Source organism: Lycium barbarum, chromosome 4 (assembly GCF_019175385.1).
Source record: "Lycium barbarum isolate Lr01 chromosome 4, ASM1917538v2, whole genome shotgun sequence".
Lineage (NCBI taxonomy): Eukaryota > Viridiplantae > Streptophyta > Magnoliopsida > Solanales > Solanaceae > Lycium > Lycium barbarum.
The window spans coordinates 103,767,806-103,793,019 of NC_083340.1; the positions used below are offsets into that span (position 1 = coordinate 103,767,806).

The window sequence follows — 25,214 nt, forward strand, 5'->3', positions numbered from 1 at the left end:
TAACCATTTAGACATTTGGCATAAAGTTGAAGTTTTGGAATGTTAAAAGATGATAGCAGTTTACGGTCCGTAAACTACGGGCCGTATTCTATTTTACGACCAACTGGGCCGAAGTGCAAATCTGCAACTTTCGCATTTTCAAAACTCATAAGTAGTCATCCCCTTCTTAGTAAAACACAGTACACTCATATTCTTCGTTGGTCTATTCATTGTACGCTCACGGAGAAATTTTTGAGGTGTGACATATGTGATACTGTCGAGCCACTACGTGGCCGAATACGGATATTGTCGAGCCACTACGTAGCCGAATATGGATAATGTTTAATGTGTATGAGAAGATACGGTACTATGTTATGTATATGTATGTGCATTCCGCGACCCTTAAGAAAAGGTAAAGTAAGCATGACAAACATCTCAAAAAGGTCTTTGATCTTTTATTTTATGTTGCCCTTCACGTTTACTTATGTTACTACTCATGCTTTACATACTCAGTACATATTTCGTACTGGCGTCCTTTTCTTTGGACGCTGTGTTCATGCCCACTGGTAGACAGGGAGGTGACCCAGATTCCTAGGAGTTACTCAGCAGGCTTACAGAAGCACTCTATTACTTCGGAGGTGCTATGTTGAATTGTTATTTTGTGTATACATTTGGGCACGACGGGGTCCTGTCCAGTCTTTATGTTAGTACTCCAGTAGAGGCTCGTAGATACGTATGTGTGGGTAGTATGATCTCACGATGTCCTTATTGTATGTACATTATTTTGATAGCCGAATGGCTTATGTATATAAGGTAAATATGTTTCAAGTGGAAATGGTTTTCCTATGACTTAAGTATAAGATTAATGAATGGACGCTTGATGTGTACGATGGGTAATGGTACGAGCAGTGCTTGGTGGTTAGCCCCGGGTACCCGTCATGGCCCCTAGTCGGGTCGTGACACAGATACTGGTTCATACAAATCTATGTGGACAGTTAGTGATATTGAGTTACAGATTCAGTTCATGATTCTTATGCTTTTACTACTCTTATGCTTTACATACTCAGTACATTATCCGTACTGACTACCCGTCCCTCAGGGGGCTGTGTTCATGCCCGCAGGTTCAGGTAGACCGATAGGTGGTCCAGCTTAGTAGGACTTCTATATCCAGCCGTGGTCAATGCGCTCCATTTGATCCGGAGCTGCGGTTTATTTTGGTATGTTGGTCTTTTGAGATGTACATGCTTATGGGTATGACAGGGTCCTGTCCCGTTCTTTCTACAGCTTTCGTTCCAGTTGATGTCTGTAGACAATTGTATGTATTAGTCAGATGATGTAGCCTCGTTGGTTTCTATTCTTTTGTGTCCAGCAAATGTAGCAGCCTAGCTGGCTTTCACTGTTCTCTCAGCATGTATGTGTATATTCAGATTATACAGAGTTCATGATGTCACCCTCTCATGAGGCAGTATGAGTTCAATTTCAAATGCTTATGGGCCCTTGATGTTCAGTATTGTCCAGAGATAATATAGGTGTGTTTGGTCACTAGAGGTCAGACACTCGTCACGACTGATCGGTTTGGGTCGTGACAGAAGTGGTATCAGAGCAATTCCGTCCTAGGGTTGTCTACAGATCGTGTCTAGTAGAGTCTTGTTTATGAGTGTGTTGTACACCACGCTTATAAACAGGAGGCTATAGGACATTTAGGATGATGTCATTCTTTCTCTCTTAAATTGTGTGATAGAGCCATGTGTTAAGCATTCACTTTCTGATGAGTTGTTCTGATTTTAGCGATGCCCCGCAAGAAACCTACAGCTGCCCAGAAGGGCAAGAGAGCGGTCAGTGAGGCCACTAGCCGTACTCGGTAGGACACGGGGGCCAGGATGATATTCAGAGTGAGGGGCCATCTGAGACATCTCATACCCCGCCTCCAGCACCTGCCCCAGTTCCTTAGCCGGATGTACCGGTCCAGGATGTGCGAGACACTGTGCAGTTATTGAGTAGATTAGTAGCTGCCCAGGCTCAGCGATAGGGAGTCGGTGTTGACCAAGCAGATAGGGCCGGTAGTTCGAGGGTTAAGACCTTCCTTAGGTCAGGCCCTCAAGAGTTTTCTGTGGTAAAGCAAAATATAGACCCCCAGGATTTCATTGATGGTATGCAGAGGACCTTGAGGGTTATGCACGCGAATGAGGTCGAGTCAGTGGAGTTGGCTTTATATAGGCCTCGGGATATTGTTGTACAGTGGTATCAGACTTGGGAGTTATCTAGGGGAGAGAATGCCCCTCTAACTGTTTGCAGGAGTTTTCAGATGCTTTTATTCGCCATTATTTACATCCTGAGGTTAGGCGTGCCCGAGCAGATAAGTTTCTACATATTGAGCAGGGCAGTATGAGTGTCCAAGAGTACTGTGTGTATTTTGATTCTATGGCTAGATATGCCCTAGCCAAGGTAGCTGAGATGGAGGATAGAGTTCATCGCTTTGTGGTGGATCTAGGGCCACATTTTGTAGATGTTTGTACGACTGCCGCATTACAGCTAGGCATGGACATCTTCCGTATATAGCTATATGCACAGAATTTAGAGAACCGCAAGCGTCAACAGAGGATAGACCGTGACCGGGGCCATGGCTAGAGGGCTAGATCTTTAGATATTAGGGGTGAGTCCAGGGGAGGACAGAGGCAGCAGTATTCTAGATATCCTTTCCATCCAACAGTGAGTTCATCTCTGCGATTTTCAGGCTCGAGATTCGATCGGTTTCCTTATTCCGGGGCGGGCCAAAGTTCTAGACCATCAGGCTCTTAGCACAGACCAGAGTCAGGCCAGGTGAGACCCCCTTTGCCACGGTGTACCCAGTGTGGCAAGTTGCATGCAGTTCAGTGTCGGCTGGGCTCAGATGGTTGCTATGCTTGTGGCCAGCTAGGTCACAGGGTGTGACAGTGTCTAATGAGAGAGAGTGGGAGTATGGTTCAGCCCACAGGGTTCGCAGCTGGTTTATCTTCTGCAGTGCGGCCTTCAGGGCAATTTCCTCAGACACCAACATGACGAGGCCGGGGGAGGAGTGGAGCATCCAGCTCGAGCGGTCCTCAGCACCACATATATGCATTAGCTGGTAGGGAGGATCGTGAGTTGTCTCCTAATGTCGTCACAGGTATATTATCAGTCTCCTCATATGATATGTATGCACTGATTGACCCAGGTTCCACTTTATCATATATTACGCTATTTGTTACTGGAAAGTTTGGGATAGAGCCCGAGTTGATTAAACGTTTTGTGGTGTCTACACCAGTTGGTGATCAAGTCATAGTTAGGCGAGTATACCGAGGCTGTGTAGTGATAGTTTGCAATCGCAATACCCTAGCAGACTTGATTGAGTTAGATATGATTGATTTCGACGTTATTATGGGGTATGGATTCGTTGGCTTCTTGTTATGCTAATGTTGATTGCAGAACAAAGATAGTTCGATTTCAGTTTCCCGATTTGCCAATTCTTAAGTGGAAGGGTAATTCCATTTCGCTGAAGAATAGGTTTATTTCCTACCTAAAGGCAGAGAAGATGATCAGAAAAGGGTATATTGTTGTTATAGCCCGTATTTTGTACGTTCGGATAATTCGAGATAGTTGTGAGAAGTTAAGGGCAAAGCTATATTTTGATCTTGTTTAATACACAAGTTGTTTATGAATATTATTTATGAATATTATTAGTATGGAAATATTGAGAAAGGCTAAGGATAAAAAGGGAAATTCGCAAAGTGGCTCATGGTAAAATTGTGGAAGGCTAGGGGCAAAATGGGAATTTCACCAACAATTCAAGAAAATTCTTGAATGGTCCATCTTGGCCATGTGGCCGCCCAAGTTAAGGTGGGCTTGGCCCACATGGATGAATTATATGTATGTATATATATGACATATTAGTCATATTCTCCACATAAAACTCTAGAACCTTGGAGAGAAAAAAAAAAGAGCAAGGGGCATTCGGCCATAGCCCAAAAAATTCACCTCTTGAAAAGTTGATCAAAAAAATTATTTCTTCTAGTATTCCAAGCAATTGGAAGGTCCTCTTTAACGTGGAGTGATTGTTGGAGTAAGTAAAGCATTTGTTGGGCAAGTGGTGAACCTAGCCGAGCAAGAAGAGATAAGTGAAGAAAGGTATGTGTTTAATCTTCTTTTACATGTGTTAGAGATGCTTATGTATGTTGAAGTATGTAGAAATGGATAGAATTCATGGTACATGTGTGTGTTGATGTTGTGGCCAAACATAGTAGAGTTGTGAAGAACAAATGAATTGATTTTATTTAGTATTTTGATTGTTGTTGTTGTGGATTCCATAATAAAAAATGAAGATTTGATGGCTTGAAATGAAGTTGAAATTGTTGTGGGAGTGTTGAAGAAGTTAATTTGATATTAGTATAGTTTCTTGCCATTATGAGAATAAAGTTGTTAATGCATAGACTATTATTATAGTTCATGAGTTTGGAAGGAAAGAATGTGTTGTTGTTGGTTATGTTGAGTTGAGAAGGATTCGGGTAGTAGGTATAATTCATGAACTTGAAAGAAGGAAATGTGTCGCTATTGTTCTTGTTGAATTTGGAAGGTTTCGGGTGAAGTAATATGTTGATTGGGTTGTTGGAATATTATGTGAATTGCATGAAGTATTCTTGAATCATGTTAGGAAGATTTCGGATTAATACTTGAATGTCGGATCATTGGTGTTAGCTTGATTATATGTGATTGAATTGAATACAAATGAAATGCCGTCGAATTGTGTGACGAAAGTTGCTAATGTTAGAATATATTTTGGATTGATTGTTGAAGTTGTTAGTATGATTGTTGGTATTGTTGATTTGGCCGAGTTAGATTCTCGGGGATGGTGTATTTACAGGGGAAATGCTGCCGAAATTTCGGCAAGATTATAAGCGAATTTGTTTGAAAGACCAAGACAAGTATATGTCAATGAGTTTAATGATTATGTCGATTCTCTTGAATGTAGACTAGCGAGTTTGGACGAACAATCGTAGCTAATTGGACGCGGAACAGGTATGTAAGGCTTACCCTTTTCTTTCTTTTGGCATGATCTTTATGAAACGAACAAATGACGTATATGTATGATTTCAAAGAAATTCCTATTCTTAGAGCCACTAGGATGGCTAATATCCTTGATTTCCATAAGCTGTTTCATATGATTTTGATGCGTATCTATGATGTCCGAAGGTCTACTGGATATGTTCCGAATTGTCATCCGAGAGATAAGTGATATGGCTAATGCCTTGATTTTAAAATGATAGCACGTCTGATTATTCCGTTAAGTCTTTGATACATTTTGATATGTGCATATGATTCCAAAAGCTATATTTGATTTGATCCATACGATATCTGGAAGGTACTTGATATGATTGTTGCTTCGATTTTCCAAAAATGGCTTCTGAAATGTTCGTAGAAGGTTCTGTACTCTAAACGGGCATAACTTTCTCATACTAAGTCGGATTGAACCGAAACTTGTTTCTGAGCCTCCAGATGTCGGTAAGTATACTTATCTATCGAGTCTTGATTTATATGCATATAGTTTCTCACGACTCTGCTCGTGCACGCCTCAATATGTCTATTCACCGAGTCCCGGGCCGGGTATGTTATCGTGCTCACTCCTCTGCATTGTTCACCGAGTCCCTCTCACTTGCGGGCCGGGACACGTTATATGTATATGTATATGATGATATGATGATACGGGGATGGCGGCCAGGATGGCATATGATGACTTTATTCACCGAGACCCGCAATAGAGGGCCGAGACACGTTATGTATATATGGCATATGACTCTGATATGCATGATTCTATCCACCGAGTCCCTCAATAGAGGGCCGGGACACGTTATATGTGTATATGATATATGGTGTGACATGCATAATTCTATCCACCGAGTCCCTCACTGGAGGGCCGGGACACGTTACGCATATATGATATATGATGTGGACATGTATGATTTTACCCACCGAGTCCCTCACAGGAGGGCCGGGACACGTTATCAGTATATATGATATATGATATGGATATGCATGATTTTCATTTCAAAAGGCAAGTGCATTGATGTTTTTAAAAGTCATGTTTGTTTTGGTAAATCTCTGTCTCAGCTATGATTCCCTTTACTACATTTCATGCCTTACATGCTCAGTACATATTCCGTACTGACCCCCTCTTCTTCGGGGGCTGCGTTTCATGCCACGCAGGTACACCCAGATGAGTAAAGGACATTGCTAGAAGATGCTTCAGCTGGATTGGCAACTCCATTTGCTCCTGGAGTGTTGCCGAGTCAGAGTATATGTGCTATGATGTTTTGTTCGAAGTTAGAGACTTTGCAGACAGAGTTGTGGGTATAGAATGTCAATGTTGTAACCGGCACCATCAGCCGATGTGTTATTCTGTAGTATGTGATAAATTCCATATAATTACAGATTTTGTTTGATTTGAGAACAAAGAAAAAGAATATTTCTGGAAGCCTTACTATGTATTTCATGTTTATTTGATTTAAAAGTCCAAAGAGGTTATGTGTGTATTAAGAGTCAGAGGGTTCGCTCGGCTCTAAGTAAGGGTCGGGTGCCCATCACACCCTAGCGGGATTAGGGTGTGACAATTGTTCACCTAGTTCGAGTTCAAGATGTGCAAGTAGAGCCACCGACTATTCAGTCTGTTCCTGTGGTGATTGAGTTCCCAGGAGTGTTTCCAAATAAGCTTCCAGGCATTCCTCCAGAGAGAGAGATTGATTTTACTATTGACTTATTGCCAGATACGCAGCTAATATCTATTCCTCCTTATAGGATGGCACCTGCAGAGTTAAAAGAATTGAAGGAGCAGTTGAAAGATTTGTTTGAGAAGGGCTTTATCAGGCCTAGTACATCGCCATGGGGAGCGTCGGTATTGTTTGTGAGAAAAAAAGATGGCTCCTTGCAAATGTGAATTAATTATAGGCAGTTGAATAAAGTGACGATAAAGAATAAGTACCCACTCCCGAGGATTGATGACTTGTTTGATAAGTAGTAAGGCACGAAATATTTTTCGAAGATAGATTTGCGATCAGGATATCATCAGGTTAGGGTGAATGAGGAAGATATTCCGAAGACGACGTTTTGGACTAGGTACGGGCACTATGAGTTTCGTCTTATATCGTTCGGGTTAACTAATGCTCCAGCGGTGTTTATGGACTTGATGAATCGTGTATTCAGAACCTTCATAGATCTATTCGTGATTGTGTTTATAGATGATATTCTGGTTTATTCACCGTCAGAGGCTGAGCATGCAGAACATCTACGGGCAATGCTTGGGGTTCTTAAACAAAAAAAGAGTTATATGCCAAGTTTTCCAAGTGTGACTTCTGGTTGAACTCTGTGGCTTTTCTGGGTCACATAATTTCAGAAGAAGGCATTAGGGTGGATGCCCAAAAGATTGAGGTTGTGAAGAATTGGCCAAGGCCTATGACACCAACAGAGATATGTAGTTTCTTGGGCTTGGCAGGTCATTACAGAAGGTTCGTAGAAGGATTTTCTTCTCTTTCAGCCCCATTGACTAAGCTGACTCAGAAGTCAGCTAAATTTTAGTGGACGGATGCTTGCGAGCAAAGTTTTCAGACGTTGAAGGATAAGTTGACTTCAGCACCTGTTTAGACTCTTCCAGAAGGAGCAGATGACTATGTGGTTTATTGTGATGCTTCAGGTGTTAGGTTAGGTTGTGTATTGATGCAGCACGGTAAGGTTGTTGCTTACGCTTCTAGATAGCTAAAGAAGTATGAGAAGAATTATCCAACCCATGATTTTGAGCTACCAGCGGTGATTCATGCTTTGAAAATATGGAGGCACTACTTGTATAGTGTCCATGTTGATATCTATACTGATCATAAGAGCCTCCAGTATATCTTTAAGCAGAAGGACTTGAACTTGCGTCAGAGGCGATGGTTAGAGTGGTTGAAAGACTATGTTTTAGATATTCTTTACCATCCCGGGAAAGCTAACATAGCAGCCGATGCCCTCAGTCTTAAATCTATGGGTAGCTTGTCACATGTGCAGCTAGAGAGAAGAAAAATAGTTCGTAAAGTTCATCGATTAGCTAGCCTTGGAGTTCGATTGATAGATTCAGGTGATGCAGCAGGTATAGATCACGATACAGCAACGTCATCTTTGGTAGTTGTGATAAAAGAACGTCAGTACGAAGACCCTGTCCTAGTTCATTACCGAGATACAACACCTCAAAAAGAAAAGACACCCTTTGTGATTACAGGTGATGGAGTACTCAGATATCGAGATAGATTGTGCGTTCCTAATATTGCAAGTCTCCGTCAATAGGTTATGGGGGAGGCCCGTTATTCTCGCTATTCTATCCATCCGGGCACAACTAAGATGTACCATGATCTCAAAGAAGTTTATTGGTAGGATGGTATGAAAAGAGACATAGTAGAATTTGTTGCCCAATGTCTGAATTGTCAGCAAGTCAAGGTAGAGCACCAGAAGCCCGCAGGCCTATTGCAGGCTATGGAGATTCCGACATGGAAATGAGAGGTGATTAATATGGATTTCATTACAGGTTTGCCCCGCACCCAACGGAAGTATGATTCAATATTGGTCGTAGTCGATAGACTTACAAAGGTTGCTCATTTCTTGCCTGTCAGAACCACTGATGCGGCTAAGGATTAGGCGAAGCTCTATCTTAGAGAGATCGTCCGACATCACGGTATTCCTACAACCTTTATTTCGGATAGGTGAGCACAGTTCACAGCTAACTTCTGGAAATATTTTCAGAATGGATTGGGAACTCAGGTGAGTCTTAGTACTGCATTTCACCCGCAGACAGATGGACAGGCGGAGCGTATTATACAGACACTTGAGGATATGTTGAGGGCTTGTGTGATTGACTTTCAAGGTAGTTGGGATAATCATTTGTCTCTTATCGAGTTTGCATATAATAACAGCTATCATTCCAGTATTCAGATAGCTCCTTATGAGGCTTTATATGGCCGGAGATATAGATCCCCTATAGGGTGGTTTGATATTGGAGAAAACCAGTTAGTGGGCCCAAATTTAATCCAGTAAGCAGCCGATAAGGTGAAGACGATCCGAGAAAGATTGCTAACAGCTCAGAGTCGACAGAAATCCTATGTGGATAATCGACGACGCAAGCTAGAGTTTGAGATAGGCGATCGGGTTTTCCTGAAAGTTTCGCCTATGAAGGGAGTACTGAGATTCGGAAATAAAGGTAAGTTGAGACCTTGATACATAGGACCATATAGAATTATTCGTACAGTAGGTAAGGTGGCATATAAGTTGGAGCTACCTTCTGAGTTGAAGTCTGTACATCTGGTATTTCACCTGTCCATGCTCTATAAATGTATAGGAGATCCTTCTACAGTCGTACTGGTAAATAATATCCAGGTGATTGAGCAGTTATCATACGAGGAGTTCCCCATAGCTATATTGGATAGACAAGTCCGTCGATTGAGGACTAAGGATGTAGCTTCTGTTAAAGTGCTTCGGAGGAACAACAATGTTGAGGAACTGACTTGGGAAGCTGAAGAGGAGATGAAGACTAAGCACCTGCACATGTTTCCATTATCCCAGGAGACTCAGTGTGACACACCATCATCCCCATGTATTGTTTTAAGTATAGTTATTTTGATTGGTCGTGTGAGACCATGGTATTGCTAGTAATTGTTGTGCTTGGTAATGTGTGGCCATGGTGTCGTGTCTTGTAGTATGTGGCCCTTTGTGGCATTATTCTGGGTTGTTGTGTGCAGGGTGGATCAGTACATCTATAGGGGAAACTCTGGCGAAATTTTCATAGAATGCTTAAGAGTTTAACATTCGGGGATGAATGTTCTTAAGGGGAGAGAATGTTACACCGTGGAGTTTCATGTCGCTCGTATTATGGACGTGCCAATGTGAACCTAAATTGGATATGAAGCCCTTTATAAGTTAAAAGGGGGTGATTGAGGATTTTAATTAAGATTCCAAAGACATTTGAGGTAAAAGGAAGCACGTTCGTCGGATGAGCTTAAGGTTGAACCATGTTTTGGAAGTTTGGAATAATTTGAGCCATGATTTTCCTATCATCTCATTGAGGAAGTGATATGGGGCCCCTTATATGGTTAATGAAGTTCTAGCCAAGTGCCAAGAAGGTTCCATAAGGATTGGAGATCAAACGAATTGAAAGGATCGCTTTTTCGCGGAACCGGGGGAAAGTGGGCAGTGTGCGGTCGCACACTCAATGTGCTAACCCGCACACTGGGCGCCAACTTTACATAATGTCTAGCCTTTCTACCCAGGCCGAGGGAGGAGTGTGCAGCCGCACACTCAGTATGTTGAGCTGCATACTCTTCGCTAAGTTGGTCGGGGTGAAAATTGACCACCTTTTTAAAACCCAAACGGCCCCAAATTCATTTCCACCTTCTCTCACTTATTTCCTTACCTTTTTAGAGTCCTCTTGAGATCTTTTGAAGGTTCCAAAACCCTTCCCACTTTTCCATATCATCAAGAGAGAGGATCAACATCAAGAGCTTAAGGTAACCAATGGAAGGTGAAGTTTCTCGCTCCTTTTCGAAGTTGTGTTGAATGTGACCTTAGAGGAAGTTGAGTGAAGCTCTTTGATTATAAGGTATGTTCTTCATCTCATTCTTATCATTGAGCTGATATAAAGGTTTAGTACCCCTTAGAAAGGAAAAGAATAAAAGTGGAGAAGCCATGGATAGTGTAATGAAGAAGATGACTACGAGTGAACTTAAAAAAGGGATTTTGGCTAGACTTGGGATTTAATTGAGTATGACTGCTTGATTTTGATATTATGGATGTTATTATTGTTGTTTGGGAGTTGTTTCTTCATTTGGTGGAAGTTGACAATATAGGGGAATGCTGCCCAAATTTCGTTAATTCGTTCACTATGCTAGTGTAAACTTAAGAGTGTTTCTTCTAGACTTAACTTTAGTGTAATTCCTCTTGAATGTAGACTTTGCCGTTTGGAAGGAGAACGTTAAGAGATTAAAGAGTCGTTAAGGTATGTTAAGGCTTTTCCTTCTTTCTTTTGGCATGATCTTATGATACGAACCAATGACGAGTAAGCGAGCTTCCATATTACTCGACTCTTAGAAGCATTAGGAGTACTTCAGTCTTTGATGTTCATGTACCCCGTTTATGATTGTTCCTTCTGTTCATGGGTCCAGTTTTATGTATACAGTTTATTCACGGATTACATTCATACATAGATGCATATTGACCTATGACCAGAAGGCGTTATATATGCAAGTATTATATATATGGGGTACGGGGAAATGAACAGGCGCTATAGACGCATTACCACCTGATCAACTGGTGCACCATAATGATGATATAAGGATCGGCCTGCATGTACCGCAGCAATGTATATGATGATGATGGCCGCCGAGAGGCCGATATGATATGATGGGATGCCTATAGAGGCTTAACAGGTGTTATATACGCATATACATACGTATGACCTACATTGTTAGGCACGAGCATGATTACCGTTGACAGTACGCAGATTATGCGCCCACAGAGGCATTGTCAGTTATACAGATATATGCATTCTTACAGATACTGGTTCATACAAATCTATGTGGACAGCCAGTGATATTGAGTTCCAGATTCAGTTCATGATTCTTATGGTTTTGCTACTCTTATGCTTTACATACTGAGTACATTATCTGCACTGACTCCCCGTCGCTCGGGGGGCTGTGTTCATAACCGCAGGTTCCGGTAGACCGATAGGCGATCCAGCTTAGTAGGACTTCTATATTCAGTCGTGTTCAGTGCGCTCCATTTGATCCGGAGCTGCAGTCTATTTTGGTATGCTAGTCTTTTGAGATGTACATGCTTATAGGTATGACGGGGTCCTGTCCCGTCCTTTCTACAGCTTTCATTCCAGTAGAGGTCTGTAGACAGTTATATGTATTAGTCAGATGATGTAGCCTCATCGGCTTCTATTATTTTGTGTACAGTATATGTAGCAGCCTAGCTGTCTTGCACTGTTCTCTCAGCATGTATGTATATATTCAGATTGTACAGAGTTCATGATGTCACCCTCTCATGAGGTAGTATGAGTTCAGTTTGAAATGCTTATGGGCCCTTGATGTTCAGTATTGTCCAGAGATAGTATAGGGGTGTTTGGTCACTAGAGGTCAGACACTCGTCACGACTCATTGATTTGGGTCGTGACAGAGCAGCTACTAACTAGGTCAACAACTGAATAGCCTCTCTCATCTCCTGGCCAGAGGCATCTGGTGGAGAAACTTGGGGTACTGGAGTTGGAGCTCCTCTGTGCTCCTCTGGAGCAGGCGGAGTGTGAGAGGATCGAGATGGAACCTCATTCTGGGACTCGTCCTCCTCTACATCTGTGAACAGTACCCTTCCAGTCCTCCAACCTGCCACTGACTTGCTCTTCTAAGTTGTTGTAGCTTCCCTCTTCACAGGTATCGCTGAACTCATAGCATATTGTCAGAAAAGGAAAATCCTTATAACATGACTCTATCGCACGATCTAAGTTGAAAAAGAAAGGTCAATCATTCCTAAATTCCCCACAGCTTCCTGCTTATAAGTATGGCGCGCTTTAAATCCATAAACAAAACTCTAATGGACACGGCTCGTAGACAAATCCTAGGACGAACTGCTCTGATACCACTTTTGTCACAACCCAACCAGAGGGCTATGACGAGCACCCGGAGCTAACCTACCGAGCACCTCATAACATATATCTCATAATAATATATATCTAGATGGGCCACAAAGCTAACTCATAAATACCATGATCTGTAAAGGACACGAGTCTAAGAGATATATGCATATCTATATACTCACCATCAAACTGTTCCCATATATACAAGCCGATAAAGCTGCCAAAAATGATATATAAACTACGAACCGAAGAGGTCATAGAACATCTAACTATATACATCTATCTAAGAGCCTCTACATGAAATGTATAACATCATAAGGATAGGACAGGACCCCGCCATGCCCATATATATAAACAAAAGAATAGTACCAGCTAAACGGCAGCTCCGGGACAAGCGGAGCGCTCCTATACAATTGCTGATGAAGCAGCCTATGGGTCTGGTATGTCTCCCTATCTACCTGCGTGTATTAACGCAGTGTCCACAACAAAAGGACATCAGTATGAGTAATGCAGTGAGTATGTAAGGCATGAAGAACAACTAATAGGGATGTGAGAGAAACATGAGATAAGAGAAATAACCTGTACATCTGAATGCCTCTTAAGGTGGATGTCATTCATGCTTAGCTTCTCTAAAAATAATAATTTCATACTTACATATATAGAATTGTACCTGGCCATATAGGCTCGGTGTTATCATCATATCATTATCATCTCGCATTCGGGGCATCCTGTGTCCGGGGTAACATCATAACGTACCCACTGCAGTGGTGTGCACATCTACGTACCTGTCCCGCCAACTATAGTGCGGCTCGGTGTGAGAAAATACATACATATATACATAACGCATGCATGAGAGCCCAAATAAAAGCTATAACTCTATCGGAGTGACGTAAGGTCGGTAAACCTCTTATTACCATTAGGGATCTATCATCATGAACATATCTCACTTTAGAGGAACAATAATCGTAAGAGGAGATCAATGTCAATAAACAAGATCAATAATCATAAGAAAAGATCAATAATCAGTAATCATGAAACAAGGATCAATAGTATCATAAGAACCAAGAACATAAACTTCTAGAATTTTTAGGAGCGTAGTTATTGAAGATAGGGAAAAGGGTCAAATATACCCCTCTATTTTGATTTATTGGTCAAATATACCCTCCGTGTCACGACCCGACTAGGGGTCATGACGGGTACCCGGGGCTAACCACCAAGCACCACTCGTACCATTACCCATCGTACACATCAAGCGTTCATTCATTAATCTTATGCACAAATCATAGGAAAACCATTTTTTTCACTTTGAACATAATTACCTTTATATACATAAGCCCTTCGGCTATCAAAATAATATACATACCATCAGGACATCGTGAGACCATACTACCCACACATACGTATCTACGAGCCTCTACTGGAGTACTAACATAAAGATGGGACAGGACCCCGTCATGCCCAAATATATACATAAAATAACAATTCAACATAGCACCTCCGAAGTAATGGAGTGCTTCTGTAAGCCTGCTGAGTAACTCCTAGGAATCTGGGTCACCTCCCTGTCTACCTGTGGGCATGAACACAGCATCCAAACAAAAGGACGTCAGTACGAAATATGTACTGAGTATGTAAAGCATGAGTAGTAACATAAGTAAACGTGAAGGGCAGCATAAAATAAAAGATCAAATACCTTTTTGAGATGTTTGTCGTGCTTACTTTACCTTTTCTTAAGGGTCGCGGAATACACATACATATACATATCATAGTATCGTATCTGCTCATACACATTAAACAGTATCCGTATTCGGCCACGTGGTGGCTCGACAATATCCGTATTCGGCCACGTAGTGGCTTGACAATATCCGTATTCGGCCACGTAGTGGCTCAACAATATCACATACATGTCTTCTGTACCCGGCCATAACAAGGCTCGGTATATCTCATCATCATCATTTCCATCACTATGGAAATCATTTATCATCACATACATCTCATAAGCTTATCATAACTTTTCATAGAGCATGCATTTGAATTTAAAGACAATCCATGAGAATCATATCATATTTGTAGCATGAACTACATAAAAAATATCGTATGATAGGATTTATAATCTCTAAACTTAGGCTCATCATTACCATTATCGTATCTATGGCATATCTCTTACCTTTATCTCATATGAAACCCCCTATGAACATAGGCTCGTAATTTTTCGGAACATTGGTCATAGGACATGCATTAGAGCTTATAGACAATCTATAACAATATCGGGGTGACATAAGGTCGAGAACCCCCGATTACATTATGGAGTGATCATATTCATCATATCTCACCTTGAAGGAACTAACATTTTAAGGTAAGTGTAACACAACGAGCAACCTCAAGGGATCATAAATAGGGTCATTAGATTGCAGAAACATCATATCGTATTCATAGCAAGAACTTTATGGAATTAGCATATCATGAACTTTAGAACTTTTAGGATCAACTCATGGTTATCATTATCATACTCGCATCGTATCTCTTTTCTTTATCTTATGAAAGCTCTTTATAATCATAGACTCATAATTTCCGGTGTGTAGGAAAGTCATTGAAATATAGGAGAATTCATGCCATGGAGTCATGCCTTAGAAAGAAAGGACTAGCCTTACATACCTTTTCGTTTAGCTATTCTATCGCTTGCTTGTTCTCCTTCGACGCTCACGTTGTTACCTTCAAGAGAGTTCGCATTAACATTAGCTAATCGATCACATGAACATGCTCAACTAAAGCTACAGAAAATTGGGCAGCATATCCTTTGTTTATAAAACTTTCCCCATATTGTATATCAACTCCCAAACATCTATAATGACATTCACAATATTATAACCAATAATCTTCATTCACTCTACCTTATCCACATTTCACAATTTCACTCCAATTCATCCATAATCATGGTCGTAGTATACTAGTGCGTTTTCTCACATATAATGCTTATACCATGTCCTTAATATCATTTATAGCATACTCATAATCACAATATATCAAGAATCATGACTCATCCCAAGCTACTACTCAAAATCTCATTATTCTCATCTTTATGACCCATTTTCTATATCCTTTCATAATCTAAATCTTTCAACCTCTCAATATCTTAAACAACATGAAATGATCATAAAACTTACCTTAGATAGTGTGGCAATGAGCCTTGAGTGGAAAGACTTCACTTGAGCCAAAACCCTATTTCCTTTCCAATGGAATTTCTTGACTTGGATGAACTCTAATCAGTTTATTACACTTGATTTCCTTGGTTTGATGAAGTTGATCTTGAATCTCTCTTGCGTTCTTATGGAAGAAGTGTGTAGAACCCTCTAGAAGCCTTGAGAGAGATGAAGAAGTGTGGGAAATGAAATTAGTGAAGTGGGATCACATTTATATAATTGAACTTAACTCAGCCCGTCGGGACTTCCACGGACACTTATACGGTCCGTGTAACATTGGACGGCCCGTATAAGTGGTCGTGGTTCACCACCAGGAAAACATCATCTCTGCTGGGTGTTATGCGGACCCTTATACGGACCGTATAAGTCGGTCGTATAACCCCATTCCCCTGAAATGATCTTCGTCGCTCGTTTGATCTCCAATCCTTATGGAACCTTCTTAACACTTGTTTAACACCCCGTTAACAATATAAAGGACATTATAACTCTTCCCCTAGACAACATTAAATCATCGCTAGCTTATCACTTGTAAATCCTTTCCGATTCGTAACGTATACCTTCCCTTTCTTAGAAAACTTTCTTCTCTTACTTCGAATGCCTTTGAAATCTCAATTAGGATTATCAAGTGCTATTTCTTACTTATCGAAACATCGTATACTTCGTGCCCTTCGCTATTATATTCACTGTGCATGAACAGAATTTTTTTTTTCTGAGGTCTAACACTCTGTTAGCCAAAGTTGATAAAAATACCCCTCCCGTTAAGAAAGTATTTACCCATACCCTTCAGATAACTTAAATCCCCAATTTCACAAAAATGCCGATACCCGACCGACCTGACCCAAATAAATATTTCTTTCACCCAATAATACCCCTATACACCTTAACCTATGTCCGTCCATATTAAAAATTAGGGTTGGCTGAAGTTTTCCTTTCCATCATTTTCTTTCTCTCTCTTCAAGTTTTCTCTTCCATTTTTTCCTTCCATTGCTACTCTTCAAGTTTTCCTTTCCATTGCTCACAAGATGTCACAAAATAGTTGTTCATCACAAAGGAGATGCAACTGCGGGTTGATTGGTAAAAATCTCACTTCCACTACTCCATCTAATTCGGGAAGAAGATTTCTAAGATATCCTCGTCCGGATGTAAGTTTTTTGGTTTACAAAGTTTCATTTTTTCACTGTTTTGCTAACCTATTTTGCAGATTTCTTCATTTACAAATTAATCAATTTTTTTGTTTGTGTGTGTTTTTTGTGTTTTTCTAATAAGCTTACCTAATTTTCAATGTTCAACAATCCTCATGTGGATATTGGGAATGGGAAGAGCAAGCTTTCCCGGAGAAAGCTTACATTCAAAATTTAGAGTTGTTGAAAGACATCAAAAACGAACGGGACAATGTGAAGATTGAAATGGACAACTTGAAGCTTGGAATGGATAATTTGAAGATTGAAATGGCCAATTTGAAGAATGAAAGTGATAATTTGAAGAATGAATGTGACAATTTATCGGAAACGGTTTCTATCTTGGAAGCTACTAATCAATTAGAAATGAACAAAGCCAAGGACATTTGAAGAGAAGTATTCTAAGATGAAATTGACTGTTATGATTTCATGGGCTCTTTTTGTTGGTTTTTTGGTAGCATTGTTGGAAAAGTGAATTCGGTATGTAATTTTAGGAGTTAGTGGCTTAAAATTTAGATTTTGATGAAGCTAATATGTGTATGTAGTAGTTGATGAACTAATGGTTGAACTTTTATTTTGGAGGTGTATTGAATGTACTTGTAATGTGGATGTAAGTGTTTGTAATTTAAGGATGTTATGGTAATGTAGTTTGTTAATGTAATCTGAAACTCTTTCAATGTTTATGCATATGCTTTGATCGTGATTCTTAAAGTAGAACTAGTTGGTACCTTCTTTATGGAAATAATGTATGGCTTGGTTATATGCCTTACTGGCAGCTGAAACTTATGCATCAGCTACAACTTAGGACGTTTTGCTGATAATTCTTACGCATAAGATTAGGCATTATTCTTCCTTTCTGGAAAAAAAAAAGAGGCATTATTTTTCCTTTCTAGAAAAAAAAGAGGCATTATTCTAGTTGCTACTCATATTATCATAAACAGATGCATATATATATATATATATATATATATATATATATATATACTTCTCAATTCTCAGGTTAAGTCAGTATCATTAATGACGAACTATAATATTAATATAATTTACCCATATTAGTGAAGATGTTATTGGCTCTTTCATACGTATATACACAATAACCAATTCAGGAATATCCAAACATCATTATCATCACAGATATAGTATAAAATAAAGTTCCAAAAGCAATCACTCATGTTAGCTAGAGAATACTAGAAAACTAAGTACTACATGGAGTTTTATGCAGCTACTTTGGAAGAGTAATAAATTAGCATTACAATAGAAACATCAATGCAAGTGCCCAAATAATTCTACACCGTATAAAGATTCCATCATTCCCAACAAAAACTCGCCTTCTTTATGAAGCCCTGAATGTGCACATGCTCCTCTACATGACTCTATTGAACTGCTCACACCACAAGGTCCTGTCCATCAGATTGTGGAGTACGACTGGAAACCCAAGTTCTGCACAAATTGCATGAAATTTGGCCATATCGGTGAAGAATGCTGGAACACTGCCACTAAACATAGGGAAACCGATTACCAGGACAGATCAAAAAGAAAGAGAAGAAGAAGGAATAGGAGGGCTAGACAGACTGAACAGGACTAGTATCCCAAAGAAGAGCAACCTCCTAGCACTGCTGAGGATCCTCAGGCAGAATCTGCAGCAATAAACAGAGATGCTAGTGAGGTTCAGCCACAAATGCCAGCCCAGGTCTATGCCACCTAGGGTGTAGGAGTACAAACTACAAACAGGTTTGATATGTTGAGTGAGAATGGAGCTCAAACTAGCTCTTCTCAACCCCAGAATAATGATCAGGGGAGTCCCCAATCCCCATGATTATAACTACTTGGAATGTGAGGGGCCTAAATAGGCCCCATAAGCAAAAGGAATTGAAGAACTTTCTGCTAAAGAATAAGATAAATGTTATGGCATGCTTGGAAACAAGAGTAAAAAAACCTAAATCTAAGGGCATTCTGGCCAAAATTGCTATGGGGTGGAACTATTGCTACAACTATCCCATGGCGTATAATGGAAGAATATGGCTCTTGTGGAAACAAAGTATACAATTGCAGGCGATTTCTATTACTGAACAGCTGATTCATTGTAAGGTGGAGAATAATGCACATTTCTCTGCCTTTCTAACAGTAGTTTATGCAAAAAATGAGGCCCACCAACGACAATCCCTGTGGACAGACTTAAATCAGATTGGGAGTAGCACTCGAGGAGCTTGGCTCATTGCTGGGGATTTCAATACCATGCTCTCATCTGATGACAGGCTAAGGTCCCCTGTTTTACCTGTTGAAACCCAGGATTTCAGAGATTGTGTATATCAGCTGCAGTTAACCCCATTAAAGTCAAAGGGATGGCACTTTACCTTCTGTAACAAACAACAGGCTACAAGTAGGGTCTACTCTAAAATTGACTGGGCTTTTGGTAATATCCAATGGCTTCAATCTTATGGCCATGTGGAAGCTGACTTCCTAAACCTAGGAATGTCAGATAATTCACCTATTTTGATACAATATTGGACTCAAATTCAAACACACCCCAAGCCTTTCAAGCTATTCACCACAGTTCTAAACCATCCAGATTTCCCTGGAATCCTTGCAACTGCTTGGGGTCTGCCTGTTAGGGGAACGAAAATATATATCTTGTGGAGAAAATTTATGTTATTGAAAGAGAATCTGAAAGGACTAAATTCCTACCTAGCTTCATACAGTCAAAGGCTCCAACAAGCTAGACAATCACTTGAAATCACTCAAGCTTCACTGAGTGTTCAACCTATGAATCAGGCCCTGATAGACCAGGAAAGGATTACTCTAATGGAAATTGCAAAGTGGAGTAAGGTGGAAGAGCTAGCCCTACGACAGAAATCAAGAGCTATATGGATCAAATGTGGTGATTCTAACACTAAATATTTTCATGCTCAATACAATATCAGGGCTAGTAGAAACACTATCAATTTTGTGTATAATGACATTGGCACAAAAGTGACTGACCCTACCCAAGTTGAGGCTGAATTTATCTCTTTCTTTACCAAGCTAATGGGTACTGATACTGTTGTAATGCCCTATCCCAACTCAGAAATTATTAGAAAGGGGCCATGCCACTCTCACCAACAGAAATGTGACCTGATCAGAGCTGTGTCAGAGGTGGAAATCTTAGATACAATAAAAGGTATGCCTTCTGATAAATCTCCTGGTATAGATGGTTATCCCATTGAGTTTTTCAATAGAAATTGGGATGTGGTAAAAGGGGATGTACTAGGGGCAGTGGCAGAGTTCTTCCAGTCTGGTAAAATGCCTAAATCTTTTAGTGGCACTGCAGTCACCTTGATTCCAAAGATTTCTAACCCTACCTTAGTCAAGGATTACAGACCTATTGCCTGCTGCACTACCTTCTATAAAATTATCACTAAAGTATTGACTAATAGGATTAAAACAGTTATTGGTACTATCATCAGTCCCTCTCAGTCTACCTTTGTGGACGGGAGAAATATCACAGACAATATCTTATTTAGAACCCGTTTGGATTGGCTTATAAGTTGCTTATAAGCTGTTTTCAGCTTTTTTGAGTGTTTGGCTGGCCAGCTTAGTCATTTTGTGCTTAAAATAAGCCCAAAATATTAATTGGGCCAGTTTGACTTAGCTTATCCAAAGCAGCTTATAATCTGGAAACAACTTATAAGCCAAAAAAAAATAAGTTGGGCTACCCCAACATTTTTTTTTTGGCTTATAGGCTGTTTCGAGCTTTTAAGCTGCTTTTTTTAAGCCCATCCAAACAGGCTCTTAGTCATGAACTCTTTAATTGGTATACTAGGAAAGGTCTATCCCCAAGATGTGTAATGAAAGTAGATCTAAGGAAAGCCTATGATTCCATCGAATGGTGTTTTTTTAAAGAGCATAATGGTTGAACTGGGATTCCCCTACAAATTCATAATGTGGATCATGGAATGCATTTCAACAGTGTCTTATTTTTTGGTTTTAAATGGTGGATTGGCCAAGCCTTTTCCTGGTAAGAGAGGCATTAGACAAGGTGATCCTATGTCACCTTATCTATTTGTCATGGCCATGGAATATCTACAAAGGGAGCTGAATCAATTAATCACAAATAAGGTCTTCAAATTTCATCCTAAATGCAAAAGACTGGGGGTGATACACATATGCTTTGCTGATGACTTATTGTTGTTTTGCAAAGCTGATATTCTATCCATCAAACTGGTTCAAAAAGCTTTTAATGGGTTCTCAGCTGCTTCAGGACTTCATGCCAATGTGGATAAAAGCTCCATATACTTATCAGGAGTAAAACCAGAGCTTAAACAGGAAATTCTGCGCACTCTTAGGTATTCATAGGGTACTCTCCCATTCAGATATCTTGGAGTACCTCTTTCATCCAAGAAGCTGACTATAGCACAATATATGCCCCTGGTAGAAAGGATAACAGCAAGAATTCAATGCTGGTCGGCTAAACTCCTATCCTATGCTAGCAGATTGCAGTTAATTAAATCAGTTTTATTTGGGGTTCAAACATATTGGGCCCAGATCTTTATATTGCCTAAAAGAGTTATGAAGCTGGTTGATGCAGTATGCAGATCCTTTTTATGGTCTGGTAAAGGAGAGGTCACAAAGAAAGAACTTGTTTCATGGGCAAGAATCTGCCTTCCAAAGTCAGCTGGTGGACAAAATGTGATGAATATATGTCTATGGAACAAAGCAGCAGTGATTAAGCAGTTATGGGCAATTGTTGATAAAAAAGACAGTTTATGGATCAGATGGGTAAATATTTATTACTTGAAAAATGACTCTGTTGATACTTGCAATATCCCGGGTAATGCTACTTGGGTCATAAGGAAGGTGATAGAGACAAGAAAATTCATTCTCCAAACTAATCTACTACAGGGAGACTTCAATGCTCGACTCGCCTATATGGTCAAGAACAACAAGTTTTCCATTAAAAGCATGTATGTTTCTCTAATTCCAATCCACCCCAAAGTCCCATGGAAGTCCCTCACTATGCAGCCTAGCATACACCCAAGACAAAGATTCATACTATGGCTGGCAGTGCATAAGAGACTGGCAACAGCAGAAAGGTTGCGCAAGTTCAGAATCAAGGTGCCTTTAAACTGTGTCTATTGTAACTCTCCGGTGGAGTCTTTTGACCATTTGTTCTTCTCTTGTGTAATCACTAACGCATTATGGCAGAGACTCCTAGTATGGCTTGGCTTTCAGAGAGCCATAGGGAATTGGCAAGATGAATTACAATGGGTGTGCAGCTAGGCGAAAAAGAAAACCGGTAGAGGTGAGATCATCAGTTTTGTGTTTGCACTGGTTGTGGAATCAATTTGGAAGGTGAGAAATGGCATCAGATTTCAACGAACCATCTTTCAAGGTGACAGGATTTGCAGGGAGATTGCAGTACACATACATATTCAGGGCAGAGATCCCACTAAATGGCAAGCTCCTTTGGCACTTCTAGACTCCATTCCATGATGCTGCTAGAATTCTTTAGCTGTGTAATAGATAGCTTAATACTATGTTCGTGATAGTGACTATAATGGAATAGATTGTAATTAGGCTCTCTGTAATTGTGAGTCATTGTCTTTACTGTTGAGAGACAGGTGGTCAGCCCTGTGTAGGTCTGTAACTATTACTTTTGGTATTAATAAATCATTTATTTACCAAAAAAAAATGTGCACATGCTGCTAACACCGCAAGAACGACAACGCAATCAAGTTTAAGCCCATCAACCACTTGCATTTTCTCCAAACAGCTTACTTCTCCAACGCCATCAGGCTTATTGCTAGCTCACTTCGCACACATATCAACAAGAGCAGAGCCTATAAAAACATCAGATTCAACCCACTCACTCTTCATAACAAACACAGTCCATAATAAATGAAACAGCCAAAACTGGACCATAAATGAACAAAAATTGGTTTCAACAGAACCAAAACTCAAAATTTCCTGCAAAGATACACAAATAGCTTCATATATAAACTGAACCAAAATTGATTATAAACTTAAGTCAAAACCATTATAAAACACACTTCATATATAAACTGGACAACAAATTAAAACAAAGTTGTTCTTCAACTACAACATTACATTAGGGATGTCATTCTATAACCTTAACAAGATGCAACAAAAAAATTATACTATGACATCCCACTGCCACCATGAAGCACTTAAATAAGTTTTCACAACCAAAAGTAAAGCATAAGTTCTAATATTACATCACTTGAGTTTTTCAGCAAATAAACACAAATTTTCAGTTCAATCTCTACTACTTCATTGTTGAGCCTTGCCATTTCCCTTTTTGGCCTTCAGTTTGTCCACCCTTAACTGCTCTAATTGTCTTCCAGTCATAGATGAATTACCCTTCCATGAGAGTCCCTTTGGTGCATACAAGTCACTTGGTTTACTTAAACCTCTAGCATCACCCATGAAGTTGATTTGTCTTGTTCCAGTTGGTAGTAGTTGCTTTTATCTCTCTTAGATTCTAGACTTCAACTCTGACACACCTCTTGTCCTCCATAGTAGGTCATCTTCAACTTCTTCTTCAAATGAGGGATATTCATAGTCAGGAGGCTGTCCAAAGGACTGACCAAACAATGTCTGGTTGCCCAAAGAAGGCTGACTTGATTGTCTGTTTTGAGTAAGTTATGGAGCTGATAAAGTCAAGTCCTCAACAGTTGTAGCATCTCCATCTTCTTTATCAACAAGTGGCCTTTGCATATTCATTGGTTTTTTTCCCTTTGCTTTGCTTCCTACCATTTAATTGTCCACTCTTAGAAGTGTATTCACCTTTCTTCCTGTTGAACTATCCGAAAACAAAAATTGACTTAACAATCTAAAATCATCATATTGTAAGAGCATAAGAATTAAACTAGAAAGGTTACCTTTTCACACCCCCTAGCATTGTGTCCAACAACTCCACAAGTTGAACATGACATAACTCGTCCTCTCCTTGGTGCAACCCATTCAGTTTGCCTCTTAAGTGCATCTTTGTCTCTTTTTCTCTTTTCTCTAGGTCTACCGACCAATTTTACAAAGGGAGGTGGTTCCATCGCTGCAAGGGGATCTATTTTCCAGAATTTTGGCCCTGGAACTGGTTGCAACTTGTAATGATAAGTCAAAATATATGCTTCCTTTGAGTACCACCAATGGATTTCTTTCTTGGGATCAAGCTTACTGTGCAAAAGTGCTTTGATGGCATGGGGACATGGGATTCCAGTAAGGTCCCATACCCTGCAACTGCACTTCTTAGTTGCCAAATTTACAATGTGCTTGTCAGTCCCTTCACTCACCTCATACCATAATCACCATTAAAATTCAACGCACACCTATTTGCAATTTTTCTGAATTCATTGTACATATCAAGAGCTTCTGGACTCCATTCAGTAGCCTAAGTTGTCACCTCCTCTTCATTTGATCTCATCATCTCCATCACCTTTAGTCTTATTTCCTCAAGCATCCCAATGATAGGTTTGTGTCTTGGTTCTACTATCCAAGAGTTGAATGACTCAACCAAATTGTTTTCCACTTTCTGATTCTTGCAAATTGTGTCAAAAAAGGACCTGCACCATGTTTCTATTGGATACTCCAACAAGTGTTCTTTGGCTTCTTCAGACAATTCAGCCATTGTTTTCAAATGATCGTCCAACTCCAGTAAATATGTGCTCCATGCACACCACCAAAGAAGTTTACTTTGTCCTTTTGATCTCTTCCCTTTTTTTTTATCTAATTAGCTTCTATGTGTCTCACACAAAACCTATGTAAGGCAGCAGGTAAAGCTTGTTGGACAGCTTCAATTAATCCCTGATTATGAATCATAAATTGCAAAAATAAAAAAATAGTTAAACACAAAAAAATAAGAGAGTTGAAACCGGTCCCTTCTGTGACTGTTTCAGTCAAATTTAACAAAAAAATTCAGCCAACAACTTCAGTCAAATTTAAGGACTGTTTCAGTCAAATTTAACAAAAAAAATTCAGCCAACAGCTTCAATCAAATTTAAGGATTGTTTCAGTCAAATTTAAGAAAAAAATTCAGCCAACAGTTTCAGTCAAATTTAAGGACTGTTTCAGTCAAATTACTTGAAACAAATATTTACCTTTTGCATGTCTGACATAAGAGTGATCCCTTCTCCATTGCTGAGGTTTAGAGACTTGCCAAGCAATTCCAAGAACCAAAGCCAAGTAACTTTAGTTTCTTTGCCCACAACAGCC

General features: G+C 39.9%; 2 protein-coding genes across 2 annotated transcripts; one reads left to right on the forward strand and one right to left on the reverse strand.

The window, feature by feature from the left end:
* Positions 1 to 19,007: 19,007 nt before the first annotated feature.
* LOC132637634 (uncharacterized) lies at positions 19,008 to 22,265 on the forward strand. Its single transcript, XM_060354693.1, has 3 exons — positions 19,008 to 20,439; positions 21,187 to 21,331; positions 21,479 to 22,265. Exons 1-3 carry the CDS (start codon positions 19,008 to 19,010, stop codon positions 22,263 to 22,265), a joined length of 2,364 nt encoding a protein of 787 aa, XP_060210676.1.
* A 1,215-nt stretch (positions 22,266 to 23,480) lies between these two features.
* On the reverse strand, positions 23,481 to 24,630 carry LOC132637635 (uncharacterized). Its single transcript, XM_060354694.1, has 4 exons — positions 24,406 to 24,630; positions 23,888 to 24,295; positions 23,793 to 23,800; positions 23,481 to 23,634 (listed from the first exon to the last, which is right to left on the reverse strand). The coding sequence occupies exons 1-4, from the start codon at positions 24,628 to 24,630 to the stop codon at positions 23,481 to 23,483; spliced, it is 795 nt and encodes a 264-aa protein (XP_060210677.1).
* Positions 24,631 to 25,214: the final 584 nt, after the last annotated feature.